This window comes from Zalophus californianus, chromosome 12 (assembly GCF_009762305.2).
Source record: "Zalophus californianus isolate mZalCal1 chromosome 12, mZalCal1.pri.v2, whole genome shotgun sequence".
In the NCBI taxonomy this organism is placed as follows: domain Eukaryota; kingdom Metazoa; phylum Chordata; class Mammalia; order Carnivora; family Otariidae; genus Zalophus; species Zalophus californianus.
This window is the reverse complement of record NC_045606.1, coordinates 53,727,825-53,753,231: the sequence shown is the minus strand read 5'-3', so window position 1 is coordinate 53,753,231 and position 25,407 is coordinate 53,727,825. Positions and strand designations below refer to the sequence as shown.

The window sequence follows — 25,407 nt, the reverse complement described above, 5'->3', positions numbered from 1 at the left end:
GAACTTTTAGGCCTGGTTGTGCTAGCATTTGAAATGTAGCTGTTTAAATATTAACTATTAATTCTCAAATCTTCAATATAAAATGCAAAAATATCAATAATAATTTTATTCGATTTTGGATGAATGTGTAACTATATATCCTGGACTCAGTGAAACCTGTCACATTCACATTTTACTAGTGTTTGGTAAATGGCCTCTGTAAGCACAACTAGTAGCCTGATCCTGTGAAAAATTAACTTCCCTTTAGAAGGTTGAACAGAAGGTTGTATTCATGATATCAAAGATGGTAAGAAAAATCTAATTCTCATTTTTCTACCATCCCACTTTTTCTTTTTTGTCATGAGAATGTGCTTTGTTATGCAAAATGGATGTGTCCAGATTATAGATGTTAGAGAAGGTGAGTGTACTTTCTTAGTCTCCTGGGACCAGTGGGTGTTAGATGTGGTGGAGATTGAGTCTGTCCTCCTGGAGGAGCATTCTCTTTGGCAGTGTCTAGGACTTGATATCAGTAATTTCTAAGAAAGAAAAATTTCAAATCTGGCCCAGGAATTATTTCTGCAAGAGAAAGGCCTTGAAGTTTCCTTGCCTGACAGTCAGCAAGTACAGAACAGACTCTGTGAACTGTGGCATCATCCGCTGACTTAACATCATTAGTTCTCAGTTTGGTGGAGGGAGAGTCCCTCTTTCTGCTCAAGACTCATTCTTCTCTCTGGGCTGTGGGTCCTTCCCCTCCTTGGAGACTTCCTTTTCCTGCTTTCTCATATCTCTCTGTTGGCTCTTTTCTTTCAGCGAATGATTCCCTCAATCGTAATAACCGGAAACCAACCAACCTTTGATTTTATATCCTCTTCTAGTTACTTCTCCATCAATCTCGTTTGTTTTACAGCCGAAGTTCATAGCCCTCAGCACAAAACAAAATCTCTTTAGCAGTATCAGATGAGGCCCTGGCTGGTCTGGCCTTGGCTTTATCTCCTGCCATTTCCTACTTTCTTGTCCTGGTAATCCTGCTACAATTCCAGGGCCACTCCTTATCCATCCAAACTTCACCCTGGATATCACTTCTCCCAAGAAGTGCCTCTGACAATCACAGATAAGGCTAAGTGACTCTCACTTGTGTTGGCAGAGTATCTTAAAGATGGAGTTTGCTAAACCCACTGATGGTTTTGTTTTCTTTTTTTTTAAAATACAAACAATTTAACTTTATTGAAATTAGGAAAAAATACACCTCAGAAGCTACATGTTTCTCTGTAGGAATGATAATCTGATTGTGGCAAAACTCAATATTCATGCATTCTTGAAATTTGCCTAATTTTTCTTCTTTAGCCCATTAGATTTCCTGGTATATTATTATCATAATTTGGCTTGCCTTTTCCTGTGTAATTTGTGTATATTTTTCAGAAATGCTGATTAATGGGTGCCTGGGTGGCTCAGTTTGTTAAGTGTCCAACTCTTTTTTTTATTATTATGTTATGTTAATCACCATACATCATTAGTTTTTGATGTAGTGTTCCATGACTCATTGTTTGCATATAACACCCAGTGCTCCATGCAGAACGTGCCCTCTTTAATACCCATCACCAGGCTAACCCCTCCCCCCACCCCCCTCCCCTCTAGAACCCTCAGTTTGTTTCTCAGAGTCCATAATCTCTCATGGTTCGTCTCCCCCTCCGATTTCCCCCCCTTCATTCTTCCCCTCCTGCTATCTTCTTCTTCTTCTTCTTTTTTTTTTTAACATATAATGTATTATTTGTTTCAGAGGTACAGGTCTGTGATTCAACAGTCTTACACAATTCACAGCGCTCACCATAGCACATACCCTCCCCAATGTCTATCACCCAGCCACCCCATCCCTCCCACCCCCCACCACTCCAGCAACCCTCAGTTTGTTTCCTGAGAGTAAGAATTTGTCATATCAGTGAGGTCATATGATACATGTCTTTCTCTGATTGACTTATTTCACTCAGCATAATACCCTCCAGTTCCATCCACGTTGTTGCAGATGGCAAGATTTCATTCCTTTTGATGGCTGCATAATATTCCATTGTGTATATATACCACATCTTCTTTATCCATTCATCTGTCGATGGACATCTTGGCTCTTTCCATAGTCCAGAGAAAGGGGAACCCTCCTACATGGTTGGTGGGAATGCAAGCTGGTGTAGCCACTCTGGAAAACAGTATGGAGGTTCCTCAAAAAGTTGAAAATAGAGCTACCGTACGACCCAGCAATTGCACTACTGGGTATTTACCCCAAAGATACAAATGTAGTGATCCGAAGGGGTACGTGCACCCCGATGTTTATAGCAGCAATGTCCACAATAGCTAAACTATGGAAAGAGCCAAGATGTCCATCGACAGATGAGTGGATAAAGAAGCTGTTTTGTTTTCATATGGGTGTGTGCCGTGCATCTCTTATTTGTGGGATCGTGTGTTTGAAAGATTCCTGTATAGTTTGTCTTGGTTCTGGTTTTTTCCATGCCCTAGAATTTCATCAGCCTCTAGCAGAGGTAGTCTCAGGTCCATCCTAAATACTGCATTTCCCTCCAGTCCCTCCAAACCAAACAAAAAGCACAGGACAGCTCAACATCAGCCTGGCTTTAGGGGTTGGTGATGGTGGGAAGTAATGAACAGGCCTGCCTGACATCCCCGTAGAACAGACTCTTCCCTGTTAGAATTCTGATTTGGAGACGGGCATGTTTCCCACCCTCCTTGGGGTCCCAATCTAGAATATCTCTGTTTGATGTGAAGGTTGATGTGTAGTGTGTATGAAAGAAGCACTCAGACACAAACGAAGCCCCTGGGAGAGCAGTAATAGCATTTTACATGAAAGCTGAGTGAGGCCACAACTCCTGTCATTAGGTTTCTTTGTAATGTGCAGCTCAGTGTAGTGTTGGCATAAGTACGTCTGGAAGGTCATGGATAACCGCTCAGCTGGTCTGGCTTGTGCCAGTTATACACAGTCTCTACCTCTTGAAATACTTGACTCCAAATCTTTGCAATCCCAACAACCATCAAATAGACATTTAACACATTTTCTTAAAGGATCAATGTTATGCATAGTGGTAGCTCTTGGCAGCCCACATACGCTATTCAGTACTGACACATAGATGGACGGACAGAACTCGTGCATTTTTGAAGTATCAGTATACAAATGTAAAGTGGTATTATTTGGATAATATTTCCATAATAAAATGCCTCCAGTTTTCCACCCTGAAATACCATGAAACTTCTTTCAGTTAGAAAGGAAGTAAGGTTTTCCAACTCCAAGATGGTATTGGTTGCTCTTGAATCTTAAGGCACAAATATTTTGGCCAAAATCTGGTTGAGGAGTGTGGGTTCTGTCTCTCATATAGAAAATGTATGACAAGCTTTATCTTTAAGAACTTCATTGGAATAATCTCAATCCATTATACTAATTCTCATGAAGGAATTCTCACTAAAAGAATTCTGGGAAACCCTGCCAGGGATACCAGGTAAATCCAAGTTGTTAGAAATTATACTGGGCCTGACTGGTATCAAACGAATTCCATTGCCCAGATAATGGCCCCCGGGTGCTGCCTCCTGAGGTTCTTTATTGGAACTCAACACTATGTGACTGTTTGGCTATCAGAGCTGAGAGATGTTCTAGGGTGGGGACTTACTGTTCTTTTCTGCTGCAGGATGAATTGTGCAAATGATTGTCAAACAAGTGGCTGGGTTGTAAACTGTCACTACATCTATACTAGTTATTTCTTAGAAGAAGATGAGGAGGTGGGGTGATCCTTGTACTGTTATTACTTTATTTAAGGTACTTTCAGAGTTAGCACATCTTTGGTATTTGATATAAGAAAGTCATGGTTGGATTCGAATGACGAGAAGGTCACTGAAAGAACTGCTGCAGGGAGCTGGGAGAACGATGGAACAGCTCAGGGAAAGCATTCTTGAGTAAAAGCAGCGTCCTTCAGTTGAACTGACTGCAGATAACAAGCTAATATCTTATGCAGTGGTAGTCTTGGGATAGTGATTCATAGAGCATTCCTTGAAGTTTCAGGTACTCTGTTAATTTATTCAACAGTTATTTATTGAATGTCTCTTATAGACTAGGTTGTGTTCTAAGTGTTGGGGATATAACCATGAACAAAACTCTGTGGAACAAAATGTCTAGTTCCACAGAGCCTACAGTCTACTAGGGGAGGACAGACAATTTCCTAAATAAACAGATTTAGGTTGGTTAAAGATAGAAAACTTCATGAAGATACATAAAGTAGGAAATGAGGGATATGTAGATAAGGGTCAGGAAAGAAGTTGACAGAGACTTCAAGGCTGTGAGGCAAAAGTGAGGTGGCTATCTGAGGGAAGAGTGCTAGGTTAAAGGGATAGCTGGTGCAGAGGTCTAAGGTGGAAGCATTAAAGTTGAAGCAAATGTGAAGGGGGGAGAGTTGTCAGCCACTGTGAAGACTTTGGTTTTATACTGAGGGAGATGGGGAGTCATTTGAGGATTTTGAACAGAGGAGGGACATCATGATGTGACTTACATGTTAACAAGACCACTCTGGCTCCTGGGTAAAGGATTTGGTGGCTGGGACAATAGTGGTGGTGGTGGTAGAGGTGGTGAGAAGTGGTCAAATGGGAGATACACCTGGAAGGTAGAGCCGATAGGATACCTCTCAAACTACTGAAGACATCTGCCCACAGTACCAGCACTCAGGACTTTCTGCTGGGGAATTACTGGGCCTGCCTTGGGCTGTTGGTAAGCAGGGCCCTTGAGAAGAAGCTGTGGTAATTTGTAAATCTCTGGTGCCTGCTGGGCCAGAGCTTCCTGCTGGCACACACACTCTGGGATGGGTCTTCCTTCCTGGGGTGACTGCTGGTCTCTTTCTGTCTCATGTCACTTGTCACTGCCATTACCTGCTGATGCCAGCCGGGGTTTCTCCACTTCTCTTCTCTGACCACTGACAAACCACACGGAGCTTCTCTCTTCCTCTCCTGTTCACTGATCCCCTTGAGTAATAATGGGAAACTAGGCAAGTATTAGAGTTGATTCTTTCCTTTATTCCCCCTTGCTCTTTTTCATTACCTGTTTTGATCTGACATGGGAGAACTTTGTCTTCACTGGATTGCACTGACATGTATTTACATACATAAAATCAGAATTTATCTTATTTCATAAAAATACATTCGTTGGGGAAAGACAGTCTGGTATTTTTGGGCATTTTGGCCTAGAGCTGGGGAGGGGACACTGTGGTGAGGAAGGAAGGAGTGATGAGGTGTTATCCTCCCCTCTCTCTAAGCTCTTTCACTGTGTGCCTGTTTCCATCAGACCCGCTCCTAAGACCTTACTCTACGCCAGGTCAGGTGCGGATGCTGGCCGGTGCAGGGGGGATGGGGCACAGGAACGGGAAAGGAAGAGTATTTCTGAATTCTAGAGTTTTCAGTAGGCTGTAGGATAATCCCTGAAGATTTGGACTCTGAGAGGAGCAGGACCAGCTCTCAGTTTTAGAAAGATAATCCTGGTATCTCTAGGAGATTGGGCACAAGAGGAGAAGCCAGAGACAAAGAAGTTGGTTAGAAGATAGTAAAAATAATTTGTGCAAGAGAAGGAGAAGGCTTCAGTTGTCAGTGAGGCTTAACAGGGGGGAACTGAAGGAAACAGAGGCAATGGCCACAGGGTGACCACGGAGCTGAGTCGTGAGAGGCGCTCGTAGAAGCCGCAGAGGCACGAGGCAATAGGAGTACCATGTAAGTTATGCTGACTTCAAGGAGCCCCTAGAAAATAAGGTTCCTGGAATTGCCCCCCAGAGCCCCTTTGAAGGCAGATGGTAAAACAAGGTGAGCTCAGGGGAGATTTGGGGGCTGGAGAAAGATTTGAGAGCTCTGGTTGTGGTGATAAAAATGGGATGAGGGCTGCAGGACAGCTCTTGGGAGGTCATCTCTGTCTTTCTTACATATACTTCCTTCAGAATTTTTTTTTTTTTTTTTTTGCCAAGGCATGTTTTGGGCTGGAAGAATGACCAAAGGTAGTTTTGCTCCTGAACAGGGACTAAATCATTTGTCAACAGACCATCAGTGGCTCAGCCATTACTCACGAAGTAGCCATTATCAGTCACATACACAAGAACTTCCCTTGGAATTCAGAATTCCTTTCAGGAGTTTGTTGAAAACACGTTCACGATGGAATCTGTGCTGGTGCAAAATACCTCATGCCCATGACCTCATTGTTGAGCTATGTGCCGGGGTCTGAGAGGCAGGAGCCAATGTGACCAGCCCCTGCTTCACTGCAGATGCAGACGGGTGCTGAAGCCCTTGCTGGTGCCCTCGTACCCAGGGCGTTTGGCTCTCGATTTCCTGTCACATCTGTTCAGTCACCTCAGCTTAACCCTATACACCTGTTTGGATGGCGTAGGTTATAAAGGGTTGCAAATCTCTTCCCAGTGGAACGTCATGTATATGGAAAGCTCGTGAATAGATCATTTTAATAATAAAGTTCATTGTTCGAAATATGCATTTTCCGGGTAACATGCTTTTTGGGGAATATGGGAAGTTACAACACTCCATTCCCACTGTCTTTATCGGGCGGATTTTTAGCTCATGTTTCAAAAAGACTTGGCAGCATAGGTCATTATGGGACTTGACAACATCAGCCCTGCTTTGTACCCAGATCATGCAGTTCTTGTAAAGACAGTGGTTTTTCATCCACTGCTCTGATTTAGAGGGTTGTTGTTGTGGGTTTTTTTTTCTATAAAAGGTTTTAAAAACATAGAAACAGGAAGCTGGTGCCAGAATCGATCCGACTCGCTTTTCCCTTCTTAAAGAGCTTCTCCTTAGCCCTCCTGCCCCGCCAGGCGAGCGCTGGAGCCGGCCCACTGCAGTTACGGAGATTGAAATCAATCAGAGCACTGCCATTCTGATAACGCTGCCCTGCGGGGCAATTACTGGCGACCCTCCGAGTCCGCAGTCCACGGGAGGCGTCGAAAGGGATTGCTGTGGAATAGATCTGGGAGACAAGTACATATGTTCAGTTGGTATTAATTTTTTTTTCTTTGACCAAGACAGGAAAAAAATGTCATTTTATAAAAATTGCTTTAAGTAGATAATTTTAGTACACCTGAAACTAAGGTAATATTGTGTGTCAAATATGCTTCAATTAAAAAAAAGGAAGAGATAATTTTATATATTAGTGTATACATTTGTGTGGTGAAAATTTTTTCATGAGTTCCATTACAAAAGTGATTCCCCTAAACAAAGTGATCTTATATGTTGTATGTCTCTTTAGTTATTTAGCATATGCACAATTTTCTTGGCTTCTCAACTGGGCTATGGCATTTTCTCTCTCTTTTTTTTGAGAGCTTAGAGCCTTCTCAGGTATAGGCTCTGATATTTTAAAAAAGAGTGAAGAGCTTCTGCTGCTATTATATTCCACATAATTCCTGTCACAGTATTAGGCCTATAATAGACCATTTCAAAACAAATCTGTTTTAGGTGAAATTCAGATGTAGTGGGAAATTCATGTGTCACATTTTGAAAATCTGTACTCTGTTTAGACTAGGAGGGAATTTTGATACTTAACTGCCTTCCATTCACATCTGTTTATGCTTTGTGCATGCCCATATTCGTAAATCTCATGTGTCAGAACTATTCTGTGATACCATTTGGAGACACATACTCGACCCTCAGGATTTAATTGGTATATTGTAAAGAGGTTCCTGCTAATTGATTTTGAAGGAAGAGTTGAGCCGCAACAGAGCTGGGTCCCCTAGCATTTTTGACACCATGTTATCTGCATTGGGTACTTTCACTTAGGTATTAAACAATAATGCCGTTATTTGCCATGTGTTCCCCATAACTTGGTAGATAAATTTGAGCAACCGCAACTAAGAGTAAATCGTTCTTTGTTTTTCAAAGGTCTCATCAGAAAATGGAAGACTCGGAAGAAAGCAGTGATGAAATTCTCGCTCGTCTAACATCTGCGGTAAGGCATGCAGTTTTCCCTGCCCACGGGGGCAGAAAATAAGAAGGGCCAGGGTCTTCAAAGGAAGGCATTTGGGTAGCAATGCAGAGAGACACTTGCTCTGTAGGTGCACATCAAATGGGAGGCCCACATCAAGGCAAAAGGAGACATGGCATTGACTTGCTAGCCTCAGTGCAGCTTCTCCAGCAAGATCATAGAAATTCCTAGTGGAAAGTTCCAGAACCGTAGCCGGGGCGTGAGATCTGATTTTCAAAATACAGTATGACTTAACCTAGGGATTGTTGTGACCTGCCACAGAAAGGAGAAAAAAAATATGTTTCATTAGGGAAAAAAAAAAGAATTAACCTTAACCAACAAAAGACCAGGTCGTTGGTTTCTAACATACTAGGTTGCAGCATTATTGGTTGTTTTCTAAAGCCACTAACCAAGAGTTGGTAATTACCTTGTTAGCTGAGGAAAAGCTCATGCCCTTCTTAATAGAAAAAGCTAGCTATGGTTGCTAATCATTGAGCCCTAGTTTTTGACAGACTCTTAACTATCCTGACACAATATTTATTCATTGGTTTGGCTTTTTGGAAACTTTTCTAACCTCTCCAAAGATTCTTCAGTTCTGCTTTAACTTCATTATTGAAATGGTAATTGCTGAAAATTGTGCTGGATTGGGTTATGTACGGGGATGAAACTGATCTTTCACAGAGTTTTATACACCAGGTCTTAGCATCTGCACACAGGTTGAAAGTTAAAAGTTGCCTTTCCTACCCTTCTGGAATGTAGCTTAGAAAAGTAGTTTTTTACTAAATATAGTGATTGGTGGTATAAAGCTTCATGTGAAATGGGATCTTGACAGCATGTTAAGAAAAAAATATTTAAAGTGACCTTTGCAGTTTTTTATTTAACCTTTTTTTAATTGAGGCATAATTGACATACAACAGACATTAGTTTCAGGTGTATAACTTGATGATTTTGTATTTGTATATATATTGTGAAATGATCACCAAAATAAGTCTAGTTAACATCCATCACATCACATAGTTACAGAATATTTTTTCTTGTGATGTGGACTTTTGAGATTTGCTCTCTCAGCAACTTTTAAATATACAGTAGTCACCATGCCGTACAGTACATCCTATGACTTATTTTATAACTGGAAGTTTACCTTTTGACTCCCTTTACCCATTGTGCTGACCCCTGAACTTCTCACCTCTGGCAACCACCAATCTGTTCCATATATCTATGAGCTTGTTTTTTATTGTTGCTGTTGTTGTTTTAAATTACACATATATGTGAGAATGTGAGATCATATGCTATTTCTCTTTCTCTCTCTGATTTATTTCACTTAACAAAATGCTTTAAGTTCCATCCATGTTGTCACCAATGGCAAAATCTCATTGTTTTTTATGGCAAAGTGGTATTCTATTGGGTGTGTGTGTGTGTGTGGGTGTGTGTGTGTGTGTGTGTATCACATCTATTTTATCTATTCATCGATGGACACAGGTTATTTCCATACTTGGCTATTATAAATAATGCTGCAGTGAATGTAGGGTGCATATACCTTCTAGTGTTTTTGTTTTCTTTGGATAAATACCCAGAGATGGAATTGTTGGATCATATGGTAGTTCTATTTTTAATTTTTTGAGGCACCTCCATACTGTTTTCCAGAGTGGCTACACCAATTTACAGTCCCACAAACAGTGCACAACAGTTCCTTTTTCTCCATATCCTCTCCAACATTTGTTATTTCTTGTCTTTTTTATTATAGTCATTTGGATAGGTGGGAGGTAATATCTCATTGTGGTTTTGATTTGCATTTCCCTGATGATTTGTGGTGTTGAGCATCTTTTCAAGTACCTGTTGGCCATCTGTTTGTCTTTCCTTGGGAAAATGTTTGTCTTTCCTCGGGTCTTCTGCCCATTTTTCAGTTGGATTGTTTGTTTTTTTGCTATTGACTTGTATTTGATATATATATATATGACTTGTAAATATTATCAGATATATGACTTGCAAATAGTCCCATTCAGTAGTTGCCTTTTTATTTTGTTGGTAGTTTCCCTTTGCTGTACAGAAGCTTTTTAATTTGATATAGTCCCACTTACTGATTTTTGCTTTTGTTGTTTTTGGTTTTGGTATTGGATCCAAAAAATCATTGCCAAGACCAATGTCAGGGAGGTTACTGCCTATATTTTCTTCTAGGAGTTTTATGTTGTTTCAGGTCTTACAATCAAGTCTTTAATCCATTTTGAATTTATTTTCGTTTATGATTTAAGAAACTGATCTAGTTTAATTCTTTTGCAGCAGCTGTCCAGTTTTTCCAATATGATTTATTGAGGAGATCGTACTTTCTTCATTGTACATTTTTGGCTCCTTTGTCATACATTAATTGACCGTATATGCTTGGGTTTATTTCTGAACTTTTTATTCTCTTCCGTTGATCTGTGTGTCTGTTTTTATGTCAGTACCATAGTGTTTTGATTACTGTAGCTTTGTGATACAGTTTGAAATTGGGGAGCATGATGGTTTGTTCTTCTTTCTCAAGATTCCTTTGGCTTTTTGGAGTCTTTTGTGGTTCCATGCAAATTTTAGAATTGTTCTATTTCTGTGAAAAATGCCATTGGAATTTTGATAGGGATTTCGCTGAACCTATAGACTGTGCAGTTTAAAATATTTACCAAAAAGGAGTACCTGTTGTGTGCAAAATCATAACAGCCATCTTTTTAGAAAACACTCCCTATGGACCAGTTACTGTGTTAAACATTCTGTGTATTCATATATACACATACATATACATTCTGCTAAACTTCACAGCAAACCCTGTGAAATAGGTGGCATTATCCCTGTTTTATAGATAGGAAAGCTTGTAGAGGTAAAGTAACTTGCCCAAGGTCACTCACCTAGAAAGGAACAAAGCCAGAATCTGAACTCAGAATTTTCTACTTCCTAAACATGTTTCCTTACCAACTATGCCTCATTTTTTTTGGTAATGTAATATATTATCAGGATAGTTTCAGAAGCAGCAAAGACATGTGAGATGTTTCCTACAGCCATACCAGGAAGATAAGTACTTTTAGAGAGTTCAGGTACAAAGTGATTGGCAATTGAGCACTGAATATAGTGGTGTATAGATAGTAGATTCAAGAAGAGTGACAGCTTCATCGAAGAGTCTTGAACTACCATTGAAGGCAGTCAGGATTTGAACATGTGGTAATTAGGAGGACATGTACTCTAGCAGTGGGGTTTATTGTGTGCAGGTGGAGAAAGGAGAAAGGGAAAATGCTGAGTAGAGCCAACTGGTTAGAGAAGAAGCTCCTGGTTAAGAAAAGTGAAAGACTTTTTGAACAACAGATTAACAAAATGAAATAGACACATAAAAAAGAAAGATGAGGGGCACCTGGCTCAGTTAGTAGAGCATGTGACTCTTGATCTGGGGGTTGTGAGACCAAGCCCCACATTGGGCATAGAGCTTACTTAAAAAAAAGAAAGAAAGAAAAAGTAGAGTTGGAGGTGGGGATACTGATTGAGAGGCTGCCAAAAACCTACTTTATTGTGATTTTTGTAGGAACAAAAAGAAAAATGAGTACAAAGAATTTTAAAAAAATCGGTAGGACTAGGTAAAGATAGAAGAGGAGGCAGAATGGAAAAGTGAGGATACTCTTCAGAAGTTGAGTAAAATATCTGAAAGGAAACATGGAGTTTGAACATGCTGAGTTTGAGGACAAAGAAATATAAAATATATAAATATTCAAGAAACATCTGGAGATGTGAACCTGGAGCTTAGAGAGGTCAGGGCTAAAGTTAGAGGAACCAGTCACAGAGAGGTTGTCAGTTGAAGAGCATACTTGGGAAACGTCCAAAGACAGGAAATGGAAACATGAGCATCGTTGAGTGGGAGATAAAGCTGATTGTGGGCTTCCATCTCTTGCTTACTTAAGACCAACATGCAAAACTAACCCAATTAGGCTATTTCTCTTTCTTTAGGCTAAATTTTCATGATGGAAATTGTGGAGATAAGAAAACACAAATATCTTCCCTGGGCTTGACTGAAATTTGTGATTTTTGTTCACACAGTGTAATTGTTGAGCCATTGAGGTAATGTAAATTAGGCTAAGTTGTGAATTATGTGTATTAGATGCCTGTTTGGTGGGATGGGTACATTAGTGGCATTTACAGAAGAACAGGGGGACATGTGGTGTGGTATGCTGTGCTGCTTGGTCAGGTGAAGTCAGCCATTACTTAGATGGTGAAAAAGAACAGTGCTGAGTATCTGTAATAAAACACTAACCTGGTAGTGGTAGTGATGGAGAGTTTGTGGACATATCTTGAGAGATGAATTAAAATTACAAATTGTGGGGCACCTGGCTGGCTCAGTTGGCAGAGCGTGTGACTCTTGATCTTGGGGTTGTGAGTTTGAGCACCCCTGTTAGGTGTAGAGATTACTTAAAATCTTTTTTAAAAAATGAAAAATCGACTGTGCTGAATCTAGGAGGAAAGATCACTGAGGAGGAGGGCAAAATCTAAAATTCTGGGATCATTAACTAGACACGCTTACTCCCTTGCATTCCTTCTAAAAGCTGATTTGGTTCATCATTCTCATCAGTTTCATTTTCTCTGTATGTTACTGCTCTCTCCCTTTTCTCATATTCTTCAGTTCATCCAACTTTATCATAGAAGCTCTGCATTTAATGCTTTGAATAGAATTTCTAAATTCCTTCTCATAGGGTACAGTATCACTCCTCATAGGGTATAGTATCATTCCTCCAAGAAGTACCACTGAGCTGAAAAAAAAAATTATAACCCAAATTATAAATGGAGCATTGGCTACAAGTTCTAGAAGACCTTGAAGCAAATAAATCCCCCCCAAAGCAAAAAATGCATGCTAGGATATATCATCTTTGGTGAAAGTGTTAGAGAAAAAGAAACCTGCAATGAAATTTCTTTTAACACCTCTCTAGGAACAAAAAACATGGTTATAACTGACTGCTGCCCATTGTCAGTGTCACAAAAACATCTTCCCCTGCTCAGTGCCCAGAAGTTGTGATGTAACTCCATCAGTTTTCACATCACCTGTGAACTTGTTCTCTTGTGATTTCTAGCATTCTTTGTAGTTAAAGTCTTGTTCTCACGTTTTTTCACATATGGGATTCTACTTTCTGGATAGAATGGATCTAGTTTACTCTCATTCACTAAGACCTGCACCGAACTTAGGCCTTTATCTGATTCTTCACCCAATTTGTCTTTTCCTTAGAGTTCTTTTGGGAAATACTTTTTCCAGAGACATGAGGAACTGGGTCTTAATAAACAGGCAGTTGTCTTGTATCATCCAGTGCCCGATGGAACTCGAGGATGCAAACTTTTCAAGATGCTCTGTCTTGCTGGCTCTCCCCTTCCTCTGCTGTTGTCTGTCCTTGTGTTCTGCTTTTGCGTATTTGGATCTCCTCTCCTTTGCCATCTCACCTGAAGCCTGGTCATTTTCTCTAAGGTTGTGCCTTTTACAGGACTCTGTTCATACCCTTTCTGGGTCTGGGAAGCATGTAATGTGACTAGGATTCCCTCCATTTGTCCTTCTTGTTGAATCTACACATGGGGGTTGGTACACTGGAGGAATCCCTTTTTGAATAGTAGTATTTGAAGATAACAGTGACAGCTTTCAAGATGGTACCAGTTCAGGAAGCAGAAATAGCATGGGATTTGGGTTTTGATGAATCTTTAGAAAGTTAGAATTCTCTTAAGAGATTGTGCACCAAGTTAGCAAGGTTTGGAACTAATCTTAGGTTAGTGAGAGTGGGGAAGATTCATGATAAGCACAATCCAGTGATGATTTTTACCATATGTAGAGATAGATTTTTTAAAACACTGAAATGCTAGTTTCCACTCACCCTTTTTCCTGGCTATCTGCCTCTCCCTTTCTGGGGAATGGAGAAATGGAGTGTAGTTAATCTCCCTTTTCCTAGTCTATTACAGACTTGAGCAGGCATGTTTGCTTAGAGCATAAAAGTAAGTTAATCCCCCAGGGAATGACTAACCTTCTGTCCAACTGCTCCAGAATCATGAACATCTTGTTACCTTATATTTCTTATCTGTGGGGAACATAAAATTCCTACTTGGAATCCTTACCTTGGCTCCAATTTTTCCAGTGGCTTAAGAGCTACTGTGTGATCTGGGGAAAGGCCAAATAGATTGAGTTTTGAGACAAAGTGTCAAGGGAGGCCCCAGAAGACAGACCTGGTTTCAAAGATCATAAAAAATGCACCAGAGGAATTGTAGCACATTTGGGGCACAGTATTCATTGTTCTTATTATTTATAAGGAGCCGTGGGACTCATCAGTACCTTTCCTCATCAGTTTTTAGAGCTACCCTCATCTGCTAGAGTGTCCACAGGGCCTTAGGTGTGGATCATAGGTCTCTGGGACCACTTGGACAGCTGCAATTTTCCTCAGGTAGGATCTTACAGTGACACTTCACCAAACCATGATCGTCAGTACTTGAACAGACAGCTGAATAGTAGATAGCTATCCTTTGTCAATAAAAAATGCTTAAATGTGATATATCAATTGCACATCAGAATGATTTTCTTCATCCTGGGAATAGATCCCTAAATGCCACATGTACACACACATGCAACTTTTTAACATTAATTACTAAGTTACCTCTATTTCCAAAGAAACCATCTGCACATACTCAGATTATGTGGTAATCTCATTTAACTCTAGCCTTGAGAATTTGGTTTTGGTGAGCAACATAATACATGCTGTTTTGCCTACTGAAATGATGCCAGTGAGGGGACATTTATTTAAAAACATTTGTTCAGAAAGGTGTGAATGTATAGAACCCATTCAAGAATAAAACAGGTAGGTCTTAACAAACCCCTTGTGAATAGGAGTAGAAGTGTGTGTGTTTGTGTATGTGTACATGTATGCATTCATGTATATTATGGTATTTGGTATCTCTTCCCAAGGTGAGGAAAAGCATTTTGATGTGCAATACACATAGAAAACCTAGACATTTTTAATTAATGAGGAATAGAAATACACCATTCAGCTATCAATTTATATATTGACAGTCATGGGTTTGTAAAATGTTACCGTGAAATCTTATCTGAGGGAAGTTGAAAGTTTTAAGAGGATGATTCATGAACATTTCATATTGGTTGCTGTTTTGTGCATTTGTTTAAAATAGAACTTCTTATAGCTGCTTAGAGGAAATGTAATTTTGCATCCTGAAGGCAATGTTATAGCTTTATACAGTATGTCCATATGTGCAGAAGGACCAGGAGGCATATAAAAGAGTGAAAATTACTTGAGTTTTTGGTAATGATGGAATAAGGTAAATTTTGACTTAGTTCCTGTTATTTTATATTGTTGTAGAACTTAAGTATATAATGAAATTTTATGTGAATACTGGGTAGAGATAATGTGAATTCCACTGCTATATTTGTAAATATCAAAATGATGGTAAAGCTGATAGTTGTCATTACTGTGGGTTATGTTTGCAGTTCTCTTTTATTTATCTGACACTTGGATTGTTTGAACATAAAGACTTTGCAATTTAAAAAAATTCCAGAATAGAAAAATTCCCATAATGGAACCATTCATTAGTAACTCATTATTAACTTAAGTTTTTATTAGTTCCTAGGTTATTTTTCTTGTATGTATACTTTTTACAAAAAAAAAAAAAAGACCCTTTTATTTTGTGGTCTGTACTTTTCACCGAATATGTTTTCAGTACTGAAAAACTCCTCCTATGGCATTTTTGTGGCTCTAAAGTACCGTGTTCCATGGATTTTTCATTATCTCCTGTTCTGGGCATTGTGGTTATTTTCAGTCTTTTGCTATTATAAACAATGCAGAGATGAACTTCTGTGGGGGAAAATTATTGAAGAAACTTGCTTGCAGATGTCATTTATCAGCATGCTGTTGATTTAAGAAGACCAAGTGAGAAATGGGTGAAAGGCTAAGACTGGCTAATATTTATTGAGTCCTGACCTTGTGCCGGCATTCTGCTAACGCTTTTCATGCACTGTCATATTTCAGTCTCCCAGAGCAAGATGTATTATTCACATTAGAGAGATGGAGTATTTAAGACAGGAAATATTGGGGTGCCTGGGTGGCTCAGTCAGTTGAGCGTCTGACTCTTGATTTCTGGCTCACATCATCATCTCAGGGTTGTGAGATCAAGCCCCGAGTCAGGCTCCATGCTCAGTGGGGAGTCTGCTTGAGATTCTCTCTCTCTCTCCCTCTCTCTTTGCCCTTCCTCCCCAACTCTCTCTCTCACACACACACAAATAACTACATCAATCTTAAAAAAAAAAAGTAGGAAGTATTAAGAGTCCACATTAATTTAAAATAACAGTTTAGGGTTCAAAAAGCTATTTTCCTCATTATCTTCACTTAAAATACTTCATAGTTACTGAATACGTCTCAGAAAGTTGGGTATGGGATTTGATTATAGAATTCTCTTCTTATTTAAACAATCTTATGAAATGAGACCTATGAGGTTACATTAAATAGTATTTTAATTTTTAACTTGTTAGGAATCATTAAATACTGGTAAACATGGCTACATAGTTTAGCAATTGAGAAATTCATTTGGACTGGTTCTTAAGGTCTTCTGGTTCCCTTGTGTGAACTAAGAGGTACGCTCTGATTTTATAGCACGTAAATCATGTTCCAGAACTAGGCTCTATTGGCAAGTTATGACAAGGCCCTAAAAAGTGTTCAGGGATAATTTTTTTGGAAGGCTCTGAGGATCTGGGTCACTATACTTTGGTAGAGAGAATGGTCCTCCAAAGATGAATACATTACTTGACACCTGCAAATATTACATTACATAGCAAAAGAGATTTTGCAGTTATAATTAAGGCTTCAGACCTGGATTGTCTACATGGACCCAGTCTAATCACATGAGCCCTTAAAAACAAAGAAGTTGGTCTGGCAGGAGTCAAAGAGAAATGGCAGAAGAGAAGGTAAGAAAGAATTCCAAGCATGGAAAGGATTCAGGGTGGCATGGCTGGAAGTGAGAAGTAGGATCCCATGTATAAGGACCAGAGAAAGGTCTCAGGAGCTCAGGGCAGCCTGCCAGGATCCAGCAAGGAAACAGGCATCTCAGTTTTACAGATGTAAGAACTGGATTCTGCCAACAACCCAAATGAGCCTGGAAGCATCTTCTCTCCCGGAGCCTCCAGGAGGGAATACAGCTATGCCCATGCCTTGATTTTGGCCTTGTGAGTCTCTATGCAGAGGATCCAGTTGAGCCACACGGTACCCAGACTCCTGACCTATGGAAATGTGGGATGATAAATGGATGTCATTTTAAGCCAACAAATGGGTGGTAGTTTGCAATGGCAGAAATACAAAATAAACACACATTCCTTGTTGAATACATACCCACAAGTACCTTACTTCATAAAAGAGCAATTAATCTCTCATACATCCAAAGCTGCCAGGCCACAGCTAGTTAAGTTCATGGATACCTCTGAAGTTTGAAAGTGAATTTCTAGGGGCGCCTGCATGGCTCAGTCGTTAAGCATCTGCCTTCCGCTCGGGTCATGATCCCAGGGTCCTGGGATTGAGCCCCACATCGGGCTCCCAGCTTGGTGGGGAGTCTGCTTCTCCCTCTGCCTCTGCCTGCCACTCCCCCCTGCTTGTGCTATCTCTCTCTGACAAATAAATAAAATCTTTTAAAAAAAAGTGAATTTCTAAAACTAAATTCTGGCCTTCATACATTTGTGAGATCTTGAGAATTCTGTGGACATTTAAAAGTTTATTCTTGGGGCGCCTGGGTAGCTCAGTCAGTTAAGCATCTGCCTTTGGCTCAGGTCATGGTCCCAGGGTCCTGGAATTGAGCCCCTCATCAGGCTGCCTGCTCAGCAGGGAGGCTGCTTCTCCCTTTCCTGCTCCCTCTGCTTGTGTTCCCTCTCTTACTGTGTCTCTCTCTCTGTCAAATTAAATAAATAAATAAATAAATAAATAAATAAATAAATAAAATCTTTTAAAAAAGTTTATTCTTAAAGTAAATTCTGAAAATGCAAACACTTTAAACACTGTTCACCACTTTTCAGTGAAACCCATCAGTCCTTTTATGCGAGTTCCTATGGAGCAGGGGGCTAGGTAGGTAGAAAGTAATAAGCAGGGACAACACTGGTTGTCAAGGAGTATAATTCAGGTGGGAAGGAGGGGCTTAAGCATATGAAGTATTAAAGTAATTAAGGACTGGATCCTTACTATATTTATTGTAAAGCTCAACTATATTAATTATAATATTATGATGATGATAGTTTTAGGCACTATTCCAGATGCTTTAGGCGTTAACTGGTTTGATTCTAAAAACAATCCTCTGAGGTAGAAGGCTGTGACTCCACCCCACAAACTGGGATTCTAGAACTTCTTCCAAAGTTGACATAAAATAAATGGAGATTTCCTTCTCCTATTTCAGCTTTTGGATCTTAAGCTCTGGATCTGTTCTTCCAGGGATCCCTCCCATGTTAGCATTTTATAGATGGACTTTCTGACTGGAAAGGGTTTTAGTTGATCTGAATTCATCCAAATACAGGTGTTTCTAATGTAACATCCATGCAGATAGGAGACCCCTAGAATTTCTGGGATCTGACTGGTGTTACAGTTATACTGTTGCTGCAGTTTAGAACCTAACCTCCAAAAAGCGCAATGATTGAGAAAAGGTATTTTACCATGTAAGGACAGACATGTAATAAGGAATAAAAGAACTGAGTTTGCAAGTTATATTATGTCCTTAAAGACAACTTTGTTAAATGAGCTCTAAATCCACTGAAGAATTATTTAAATGTGGTATAGATTGAAAATACTCTGGGCTTACCAGAAAGTGGAAAAAATAATGAGAAATAAAAACTAAAAATAGGGGCGCCTGGGTGGCTCAGTTGGTTAAGCGACTGCCTTTGGCTCAGGTCATGATCCTGGAGTCCCAGGATCAAGTCCCTCATCAGGCTCCCTGCTCAGCGGGGAGGCTGCTTCTCCCTCTGACCCTCCCTCTGCCTCATGCTCTCTCTCTCTCTCTCTCATTCTCTCTCAAATAAATAAAATCTTTTAAAAAACCTAAAAATATAAATGAAATAAACATAATGTTTTATTTGGTTATTATAACTAAAATCAGATTGTCCAACATATAATGGTTAACTTAAAATACATTTCATATATATGATGTTTTTATTTGTCAAGAAATTAATACTGCCCAGCAGTTAGGGCTTTGGAGAAATCAGTGGTCAGAAGCAGTAAGAGCAGTTTTGAAGACTGAAGGAGCAGATACACCTGTTCTTCGGAGAAGATGTTAGTGTTGTTTAGCTTGCTCTTTTCACATTTCTTTCAACCAGTACCTCTGTAGCTTCTCCTGCAATTTGTGTCATGAAATTTATGAGATTTCCAAGAAAAGTCCCCCAGAAGTTATTTTTCATCTGTTTAAGATTTGTACCACCTTTATCTCTGTTGAGTGGGTTAGATGGCTGTGACATCACCAACTTTTCAACTGTAAGCTCTTGTTTGTTCTCTTGGTAGTGAATGATTTGGAAAGGAGGCATTGGTAAGACAAATATTTAGAACAGTCCTTTAGTCTGAGTGCTTCTGATCTTTACCTTCCCCTATAAAGCCTCCTCTACGAAACTTCACATGGTAGACCGTTTCCACGGTAGACAGCTCTGATTATTTGAAAGCTCTTAGAGCTAAAACATACCTTTTTGTAACTTCACTGCATTGGCCTGAATTTTACCTTCCACCTTTCAAATATCTGAAGATCATGATCATGTTCCCCCTAAGTCTTCTCTTCTCTGCAGCAACTACAGACACTTCACTTCTATTCTCAAGCACAAACGTACATACTGTGAGTGGTACCAAGAACCAGGGTCAGAATGATGAGTAAAGGAGTTCATTTCAGGGGGCTTATAGTAAACTATTGGGGACCCCCAACTAAAGGGGAGATTTCACTAGCCTGTGAAAGCCTTATAATTGAGGTAAATGTTATTGGGGTATAAGCAAGGAGGATGTGGCCCCATTGGGGGAGATTGCATTCAAGAGAAGACTGTAACTAAGGAGGGACCTGAAGGACAAGTAAGTGACAGTCACACAAAGTGGGGAGTTGGAGAGGCATTCCAGACAGAGAGAAGAACATGTGGAAAGGCCCAATTGAGGAAAGAACATGGCCCTTTCAGAGAATATAAGAGTTCTGTTTTACTAAGACTGGAGCATTGACTTTTTTTTTTTTTTTGGAACATAGATTTTTGAGAGAAGGAATGGAGATAGAGATAATACTGAAGACCAGATCAGAAGAATACTACATATGCAGTGTTAGACATTGGACTCTGTCATAGTGTCATGGGAAAGTATTTGAAGAGTTTTTTAGCAAGAGATGTAATGTAAAATTTATTTTGTAAGATGATTAGTTTGCTGTAAAGAATCATATGGTTTGAAGAGAGAAAAGTTAGAGACAACAGTCTGAATGGGAAAAGATGGTGGGCTGAGCTAAGTCAGGGACACCTCAATTTTTGGCTTGAGACCCTGGGTGCATGGTGCTACCATTCACTGACTTGGTATGTAGGACATGGAGCAATTATATGGGGTATGAAGAAGTGGTAAGAAAGTGACTTCACATTTGGAAATGTCGAGTTTGAGCTACTCGAGGAACATTTAGGTCCAGGAGGTGAATGACCCTAGAGATACAAATATAATTGAAGCACTGTGAGTAAATGAAATGACCTACGAAGAATGAACAGAAAGAGAAGAAGGTCTAGTGGGCTGAGGATAGATTGCTAAGGAGCATCAAAATTTAAAGGTAGAAGAAAAGTAGAGCCTTGGGAGAAGAGAAATAGTGGCCAGAGAGGAAAGAGAAAAGCCTGGAGTATGCGGTGTCATGAAATCCTAGTGGTTAAGAAGAGAAGAGGTAACGATGTCAAATCCTACAGAGAGGACCAGGTAAATAAAGAGTGCTGCATCCAGTGCATTTAACTACAAGGAGGTGGCTATCCCGTAGTTTCCTCCTGTCTCCTCCTCATGAACCTAAACAGATGATGCTCCACACCGAATACAACCCAGATGTTCATCATTCTGGATTCTACCAGTTTTGGGTTTTTTTTGGTGGTCTGAATGTCATCTTTTCGTAATATTCCTAAAAACATTGTTATTTATTCTAAGTAATCTCATTTCCATTGTTAATTCACACCATGCTTGTGATCACCTAAAAACTACCAGATCTTTTTAATGTGAAGCTCTGTCAAAGTAGATGTATATACATATAGCCAACTTAAATAGCAGATTTAAAAGCTTAAGTGGAGGAATTCATTCCAATGCATCTTGTTGCTTTCAGGCCAGTTCCACATATATATTGGTCTTTGAACAGTCAGCTGTTGTCTAAGTTATAATAAAATTAATAGGCCTATCTGTGTATGTTCAACAGAATATTCTACATAAAAGATTTTTTAAATATCCCTAATAGCCTTGAAATAGATGAGTAAGCATACTTTATCATCCCAGTATGCTTAACAAATACATCTTCGATGTGGTGACAGCAATTACTGGGAAGACAACTATTTGTTAAATAAACTGTTAGGTGGAGAACAGTAGTGTCTGGACAGATGTATAAACAACTTTCTTAATTTTCTAATTATTGGTTTCTAATTATTGGTTTTCTAATAACAGGTAATTGCAAGATTATCCATGTGTCAGGCTTGTGGCAATATTAGTTCTTTGGAACAAAATAATGAATTTGGAAAGAGGAAAACAGGCCTCTGAGGAAGGAACAAAGGAGATTGTAACTTAATTCATGGGTGTTCCTTGTAGGACAAAGGTCTAGCCACCCTCACTGCTCAGTTTGTGTCTTACTAAAAGAGTGTTGATTAAGGAGCATATATATTTGTTTCTTTCTGGAGTTCTTCATGTCCTTACTAGCTTAAGGTTTTATAGTGGTTTAAAAGTGAGTATATTTGGGAATAGAACAGGGAAGAGAATTGGATTATGTTTCCTCTTATATTTAATGGAGGAAATTGAGAAAATAGTTTCTATGTTTGTAAAACATTTCTATCATATCATAATTTAAATGTTTCTAAAATAGATTTACTTAAAACCTTTAGGAAATCTTTGGCGATTTATTCGAAGTTAGTTTGTAAGGACAATGCTTCGGTTAGCTAAGACTTTGCCACATTTGATCTGTCTTGCCAAACCAGCTTGGTTTTTAAGGGCTTCTTCCTCCATGTCTTCTCAGTTAACCTCTCCTAGAGATGCTCCCTGGCACTCAGAGTTTGCATTTGACACTTTTCTTTTGCCTCTTCAGTCTTGGCATTGCCACAAAACGACTTCCTGAGCATTTGGATTTGGGGGCTGAAGGCAAGATTAAAGTGCCAAAGAGAAGAGAAGACAAAATGCTAGAAGTAAGACTGGCTCTTACTCTTGTTGAATTTCAGGGCTATTTTGTGAACAGCCCTACTGATTGTTGAAGAAGTTTAAAATATTGCAACATGTTTCTGATAGGTAACAAGGGGAGAGGGAAAGTTTCAACCAATGTCTTCTTAGTCCCTTAATTACCCTATCTATGTAAATATTCACAAGAGCAAATATACCCTAAGCTACGGATGTGTTTTTAATTATTTCGTGCTCTTGCATGTTGAGTCATTTGTTGTTATGTGACTACCCATCCTCAATTAAAGTTTCAGCCTCTTAAAAAGTGTCCTTACAGTTTTCCTTGAACTTGAGTAGTTGGTATCTGTGAAACTGCTGATTTAGTAACTGAATCTTATCATTTGATTGGATTATAGCATAATTCTATAGCTAGAATACAGGGAAGGCCATGTTCCTTTACAAATGAATTAAATTAGAGGAGAACAACATACAAAGTAAAGATGGATTGCCATTTGAAATGATTATAAGATTAAAAGGTTGAGTCTTGGGAAAACTAAGATATCTTATTGAACAGAGCAGTGATTGTCAACCCTGCATACAGCCTGGAATCACTTAGGGACCTTTGAAACACCAACAGCAGCTAGTACTGATACTTGGACTCTCCCCCAGAGAGGCTGACTTAGTTGGGGCTCAAGGTCAGTAGTTTTTTAAAGCTCCCCAAGTGATTCTAATGTGCAGTCAGGCTTGGGAACTGCTGAAATAGATTGATGAAAATCCAAGCTAGTTAAAGAAAGCATTTCTTAATAAAGCAGTGACTCCATAGCTATTTGACAAGAGGAAACATGAGGGAAAAAAATGAGGGAGAGAAGCTTTTAGTGAACAGTTTGTAGAGGTTTACCATCTATTATTCACCTCTGAAATACAGAAGCTCTGGAAAACAAGTTTCTCCGTACTTGGTGACAAAATCTAACCTACTCTGAACATAAACAGTGGAAAATCCCGAGGCTTTTTCTAGTTTTCCATTGTCTCATTTGGTATGAATAAGTACACATTTCACTGCAGCAATATATTCATGTGTCTGATTTCTGATGACAAGTTGCTGCCCCAGACCTCCCTGAGGATGTGACATAGATAGGATCTCTTTCTGAAATGGATAAAAGTTTGAATTCTGAACTACATCTAGCCCCAGGGGCTGCAGATCATAGTGGGGAAGGGTTGTGATAGGGAAGGCCAAGGTAATAATGCATCCTTCTTCCACTTACCCAGGCAGTGGATTAGCACCCACATTAAATAAAAACAAGGGCCAGTATCAGAATGTGGCTCTTGGCTGTGCATGCGTACATGTCTTGAGCCTGATCTAAGAGGAGGGTTCATTTCAATCACAGAGAAACTAAGGTTAACCAATAACACAAGTAGATCAAATAGAAAAATAGTCATTTTCTTATAAAAGACTCCTCAGTAGAACAAACTACCTCAAACTTTGGTGGTTTGGAACTACACATTTATTATCTCAAACAGTTCCTGACTGTCAGGAATTCTGGAGCATCTCACAGCTGGATGGCTTTTGCTTGGGGTGTCTCAGGAAGTTGTCAGAATATGTTTTGGTACTAGAACTTCGTGTTCAGTGCCAACCAGTCCCTTCCTAGAAAATTCTAGTTTCTGTTTCTGCAGCTGCTTAGAGTTTCAGTTTTCAATATAAAAGTAATAATTATTGGCAGAGGAAGCCCTGAGTCCTTCTAATATTCTGTTCTGAAGATTCCTGCTGGGAGTAGCTTGTTAGTAGCTTATTAGCCTTCTCTTGTCATTTTTCTCTCCCCTAGGTCCTTCCCACATTTTTCCTAAAGTTGTGTATGCATCCACCTCCTGTGGGCCAATGAATGATTGTTAGTGATTGCTCTGGATAATACCATAAAAAGACAAACAGGTCCCTGCCTCATTGGAGCTTCCATCCAGAAGACAGGAATTAGTCATTCATTTGAAAATGATTAAATACCTGGGTGCCTGGGTGGCTCAGTTGGTTAGGCGACTGCCTTCGTCTCAGGTCATGATCCTGGAGTCCCGGGATCGAGTCCCACATCGGGCTCTCTGCTCAGCGGGGAGTCTGCTTCTCCCTCTGACCCTCTTCCCTCTCGTGCTCTCTATCTCTCATTCTCTCTCACTCAAATAAATAAAATCTTTAAAAAAAAAGAAAATGATTAAATACTTGACAGTGTGCTTAAAAAAAAAAAGGTTCTGTGGAGATGCTATAGGAACATGTAATCAGATCTTAGCTAGTTTGTGTTTTTGCTTGATCAGCACTTTGTCCTTTGTGTTTTGTAGGAAGAATACCTACCCTTGGGGTTTTTGTCAAAAGCCTCCATCCTGGGGCAGAAACATGGAAGCTATTCCACACCCCACTCTGCATAACACACTCTGAAATTCTCCCTGACTGCAGACACTCAGGGGACTTTGTGTGGTTCTGTAGAGTAATCTCATTTACTTTAAAACTTTTATTTTTATTTTTATTTATTTATTTTTTTATTATTTATTTATTTGACAGAGAGAGACATAGCGAGAGAGGGAACACAAGCAGGGAGAGTGGGGGAGGGAGAAGCAGGCTTCCCGCAGAGCAGGGAGCCCGGTATGGGGCTTGATCCCAGGACCCTGGGACCATGACCTGAGCCGAAGGCAGACGCTCAACGACTGAGCCACCCAGATGCCCCCTAAAACGTTTTTTTTTTTAAACTTAGGTTCCTTCAGCATTCACCTGTGAAGTTCTTATCTCTCTCCTTGCCCTCTCTCCCCTCCTTCCAGCTCTGCCCAAATGTGGTACCCTTTCCTTACGCATCCCCTTCCTCCCTTTCTTGCCCCACCACATCTTTGAAAAGATGAGGTGTTACACAAAGTTGGGAATCTAATACCTCCCTTTTCTGAGCTCTTTGTATTTTGAGACATTTCTAATTAGAGAAAGAAAAACTGAAGATCTGCTGAAGAGAATTTCACATTTGGAAAACTGAGAGAAGGGTGAGGAAGACTGTTTTTGATCTTCTGTAAGCAAATGAAGGGATCTGTCTCCGACATCTTTTCCCATCTGTGCTTTCTTCCTGGCCCTGAGCCACGGTGGGATCTTCCCTG

General features: G+C 39.8%; 1 protein-coding gene across 3 annotated transcripts in view; it reads left to right on the top strand.

The window, feature by feature from the left end:
• Positions 1-25,407, top strand: part of RAPGEF5 (Rap guanine nucleotide exchange factor 5) — a 236,155-nt gene that overhangs the window by 60,825 nt on the left and 149,923 nt on the right. For all 3 annotated transcript variants that reach the window (XM_027574280.2, XM_027574281.2, XM_027574282.2), the window contains exon 6: positions 7,882-7,948. In XM_027574280.2, the coding sequence (XP_027430081.1) occupies positions 7,882-7,948 (67 nt within the window). The remainder of the gene's footprint in view (positions 1-7,881; positions 7,949-25,407) is intronic.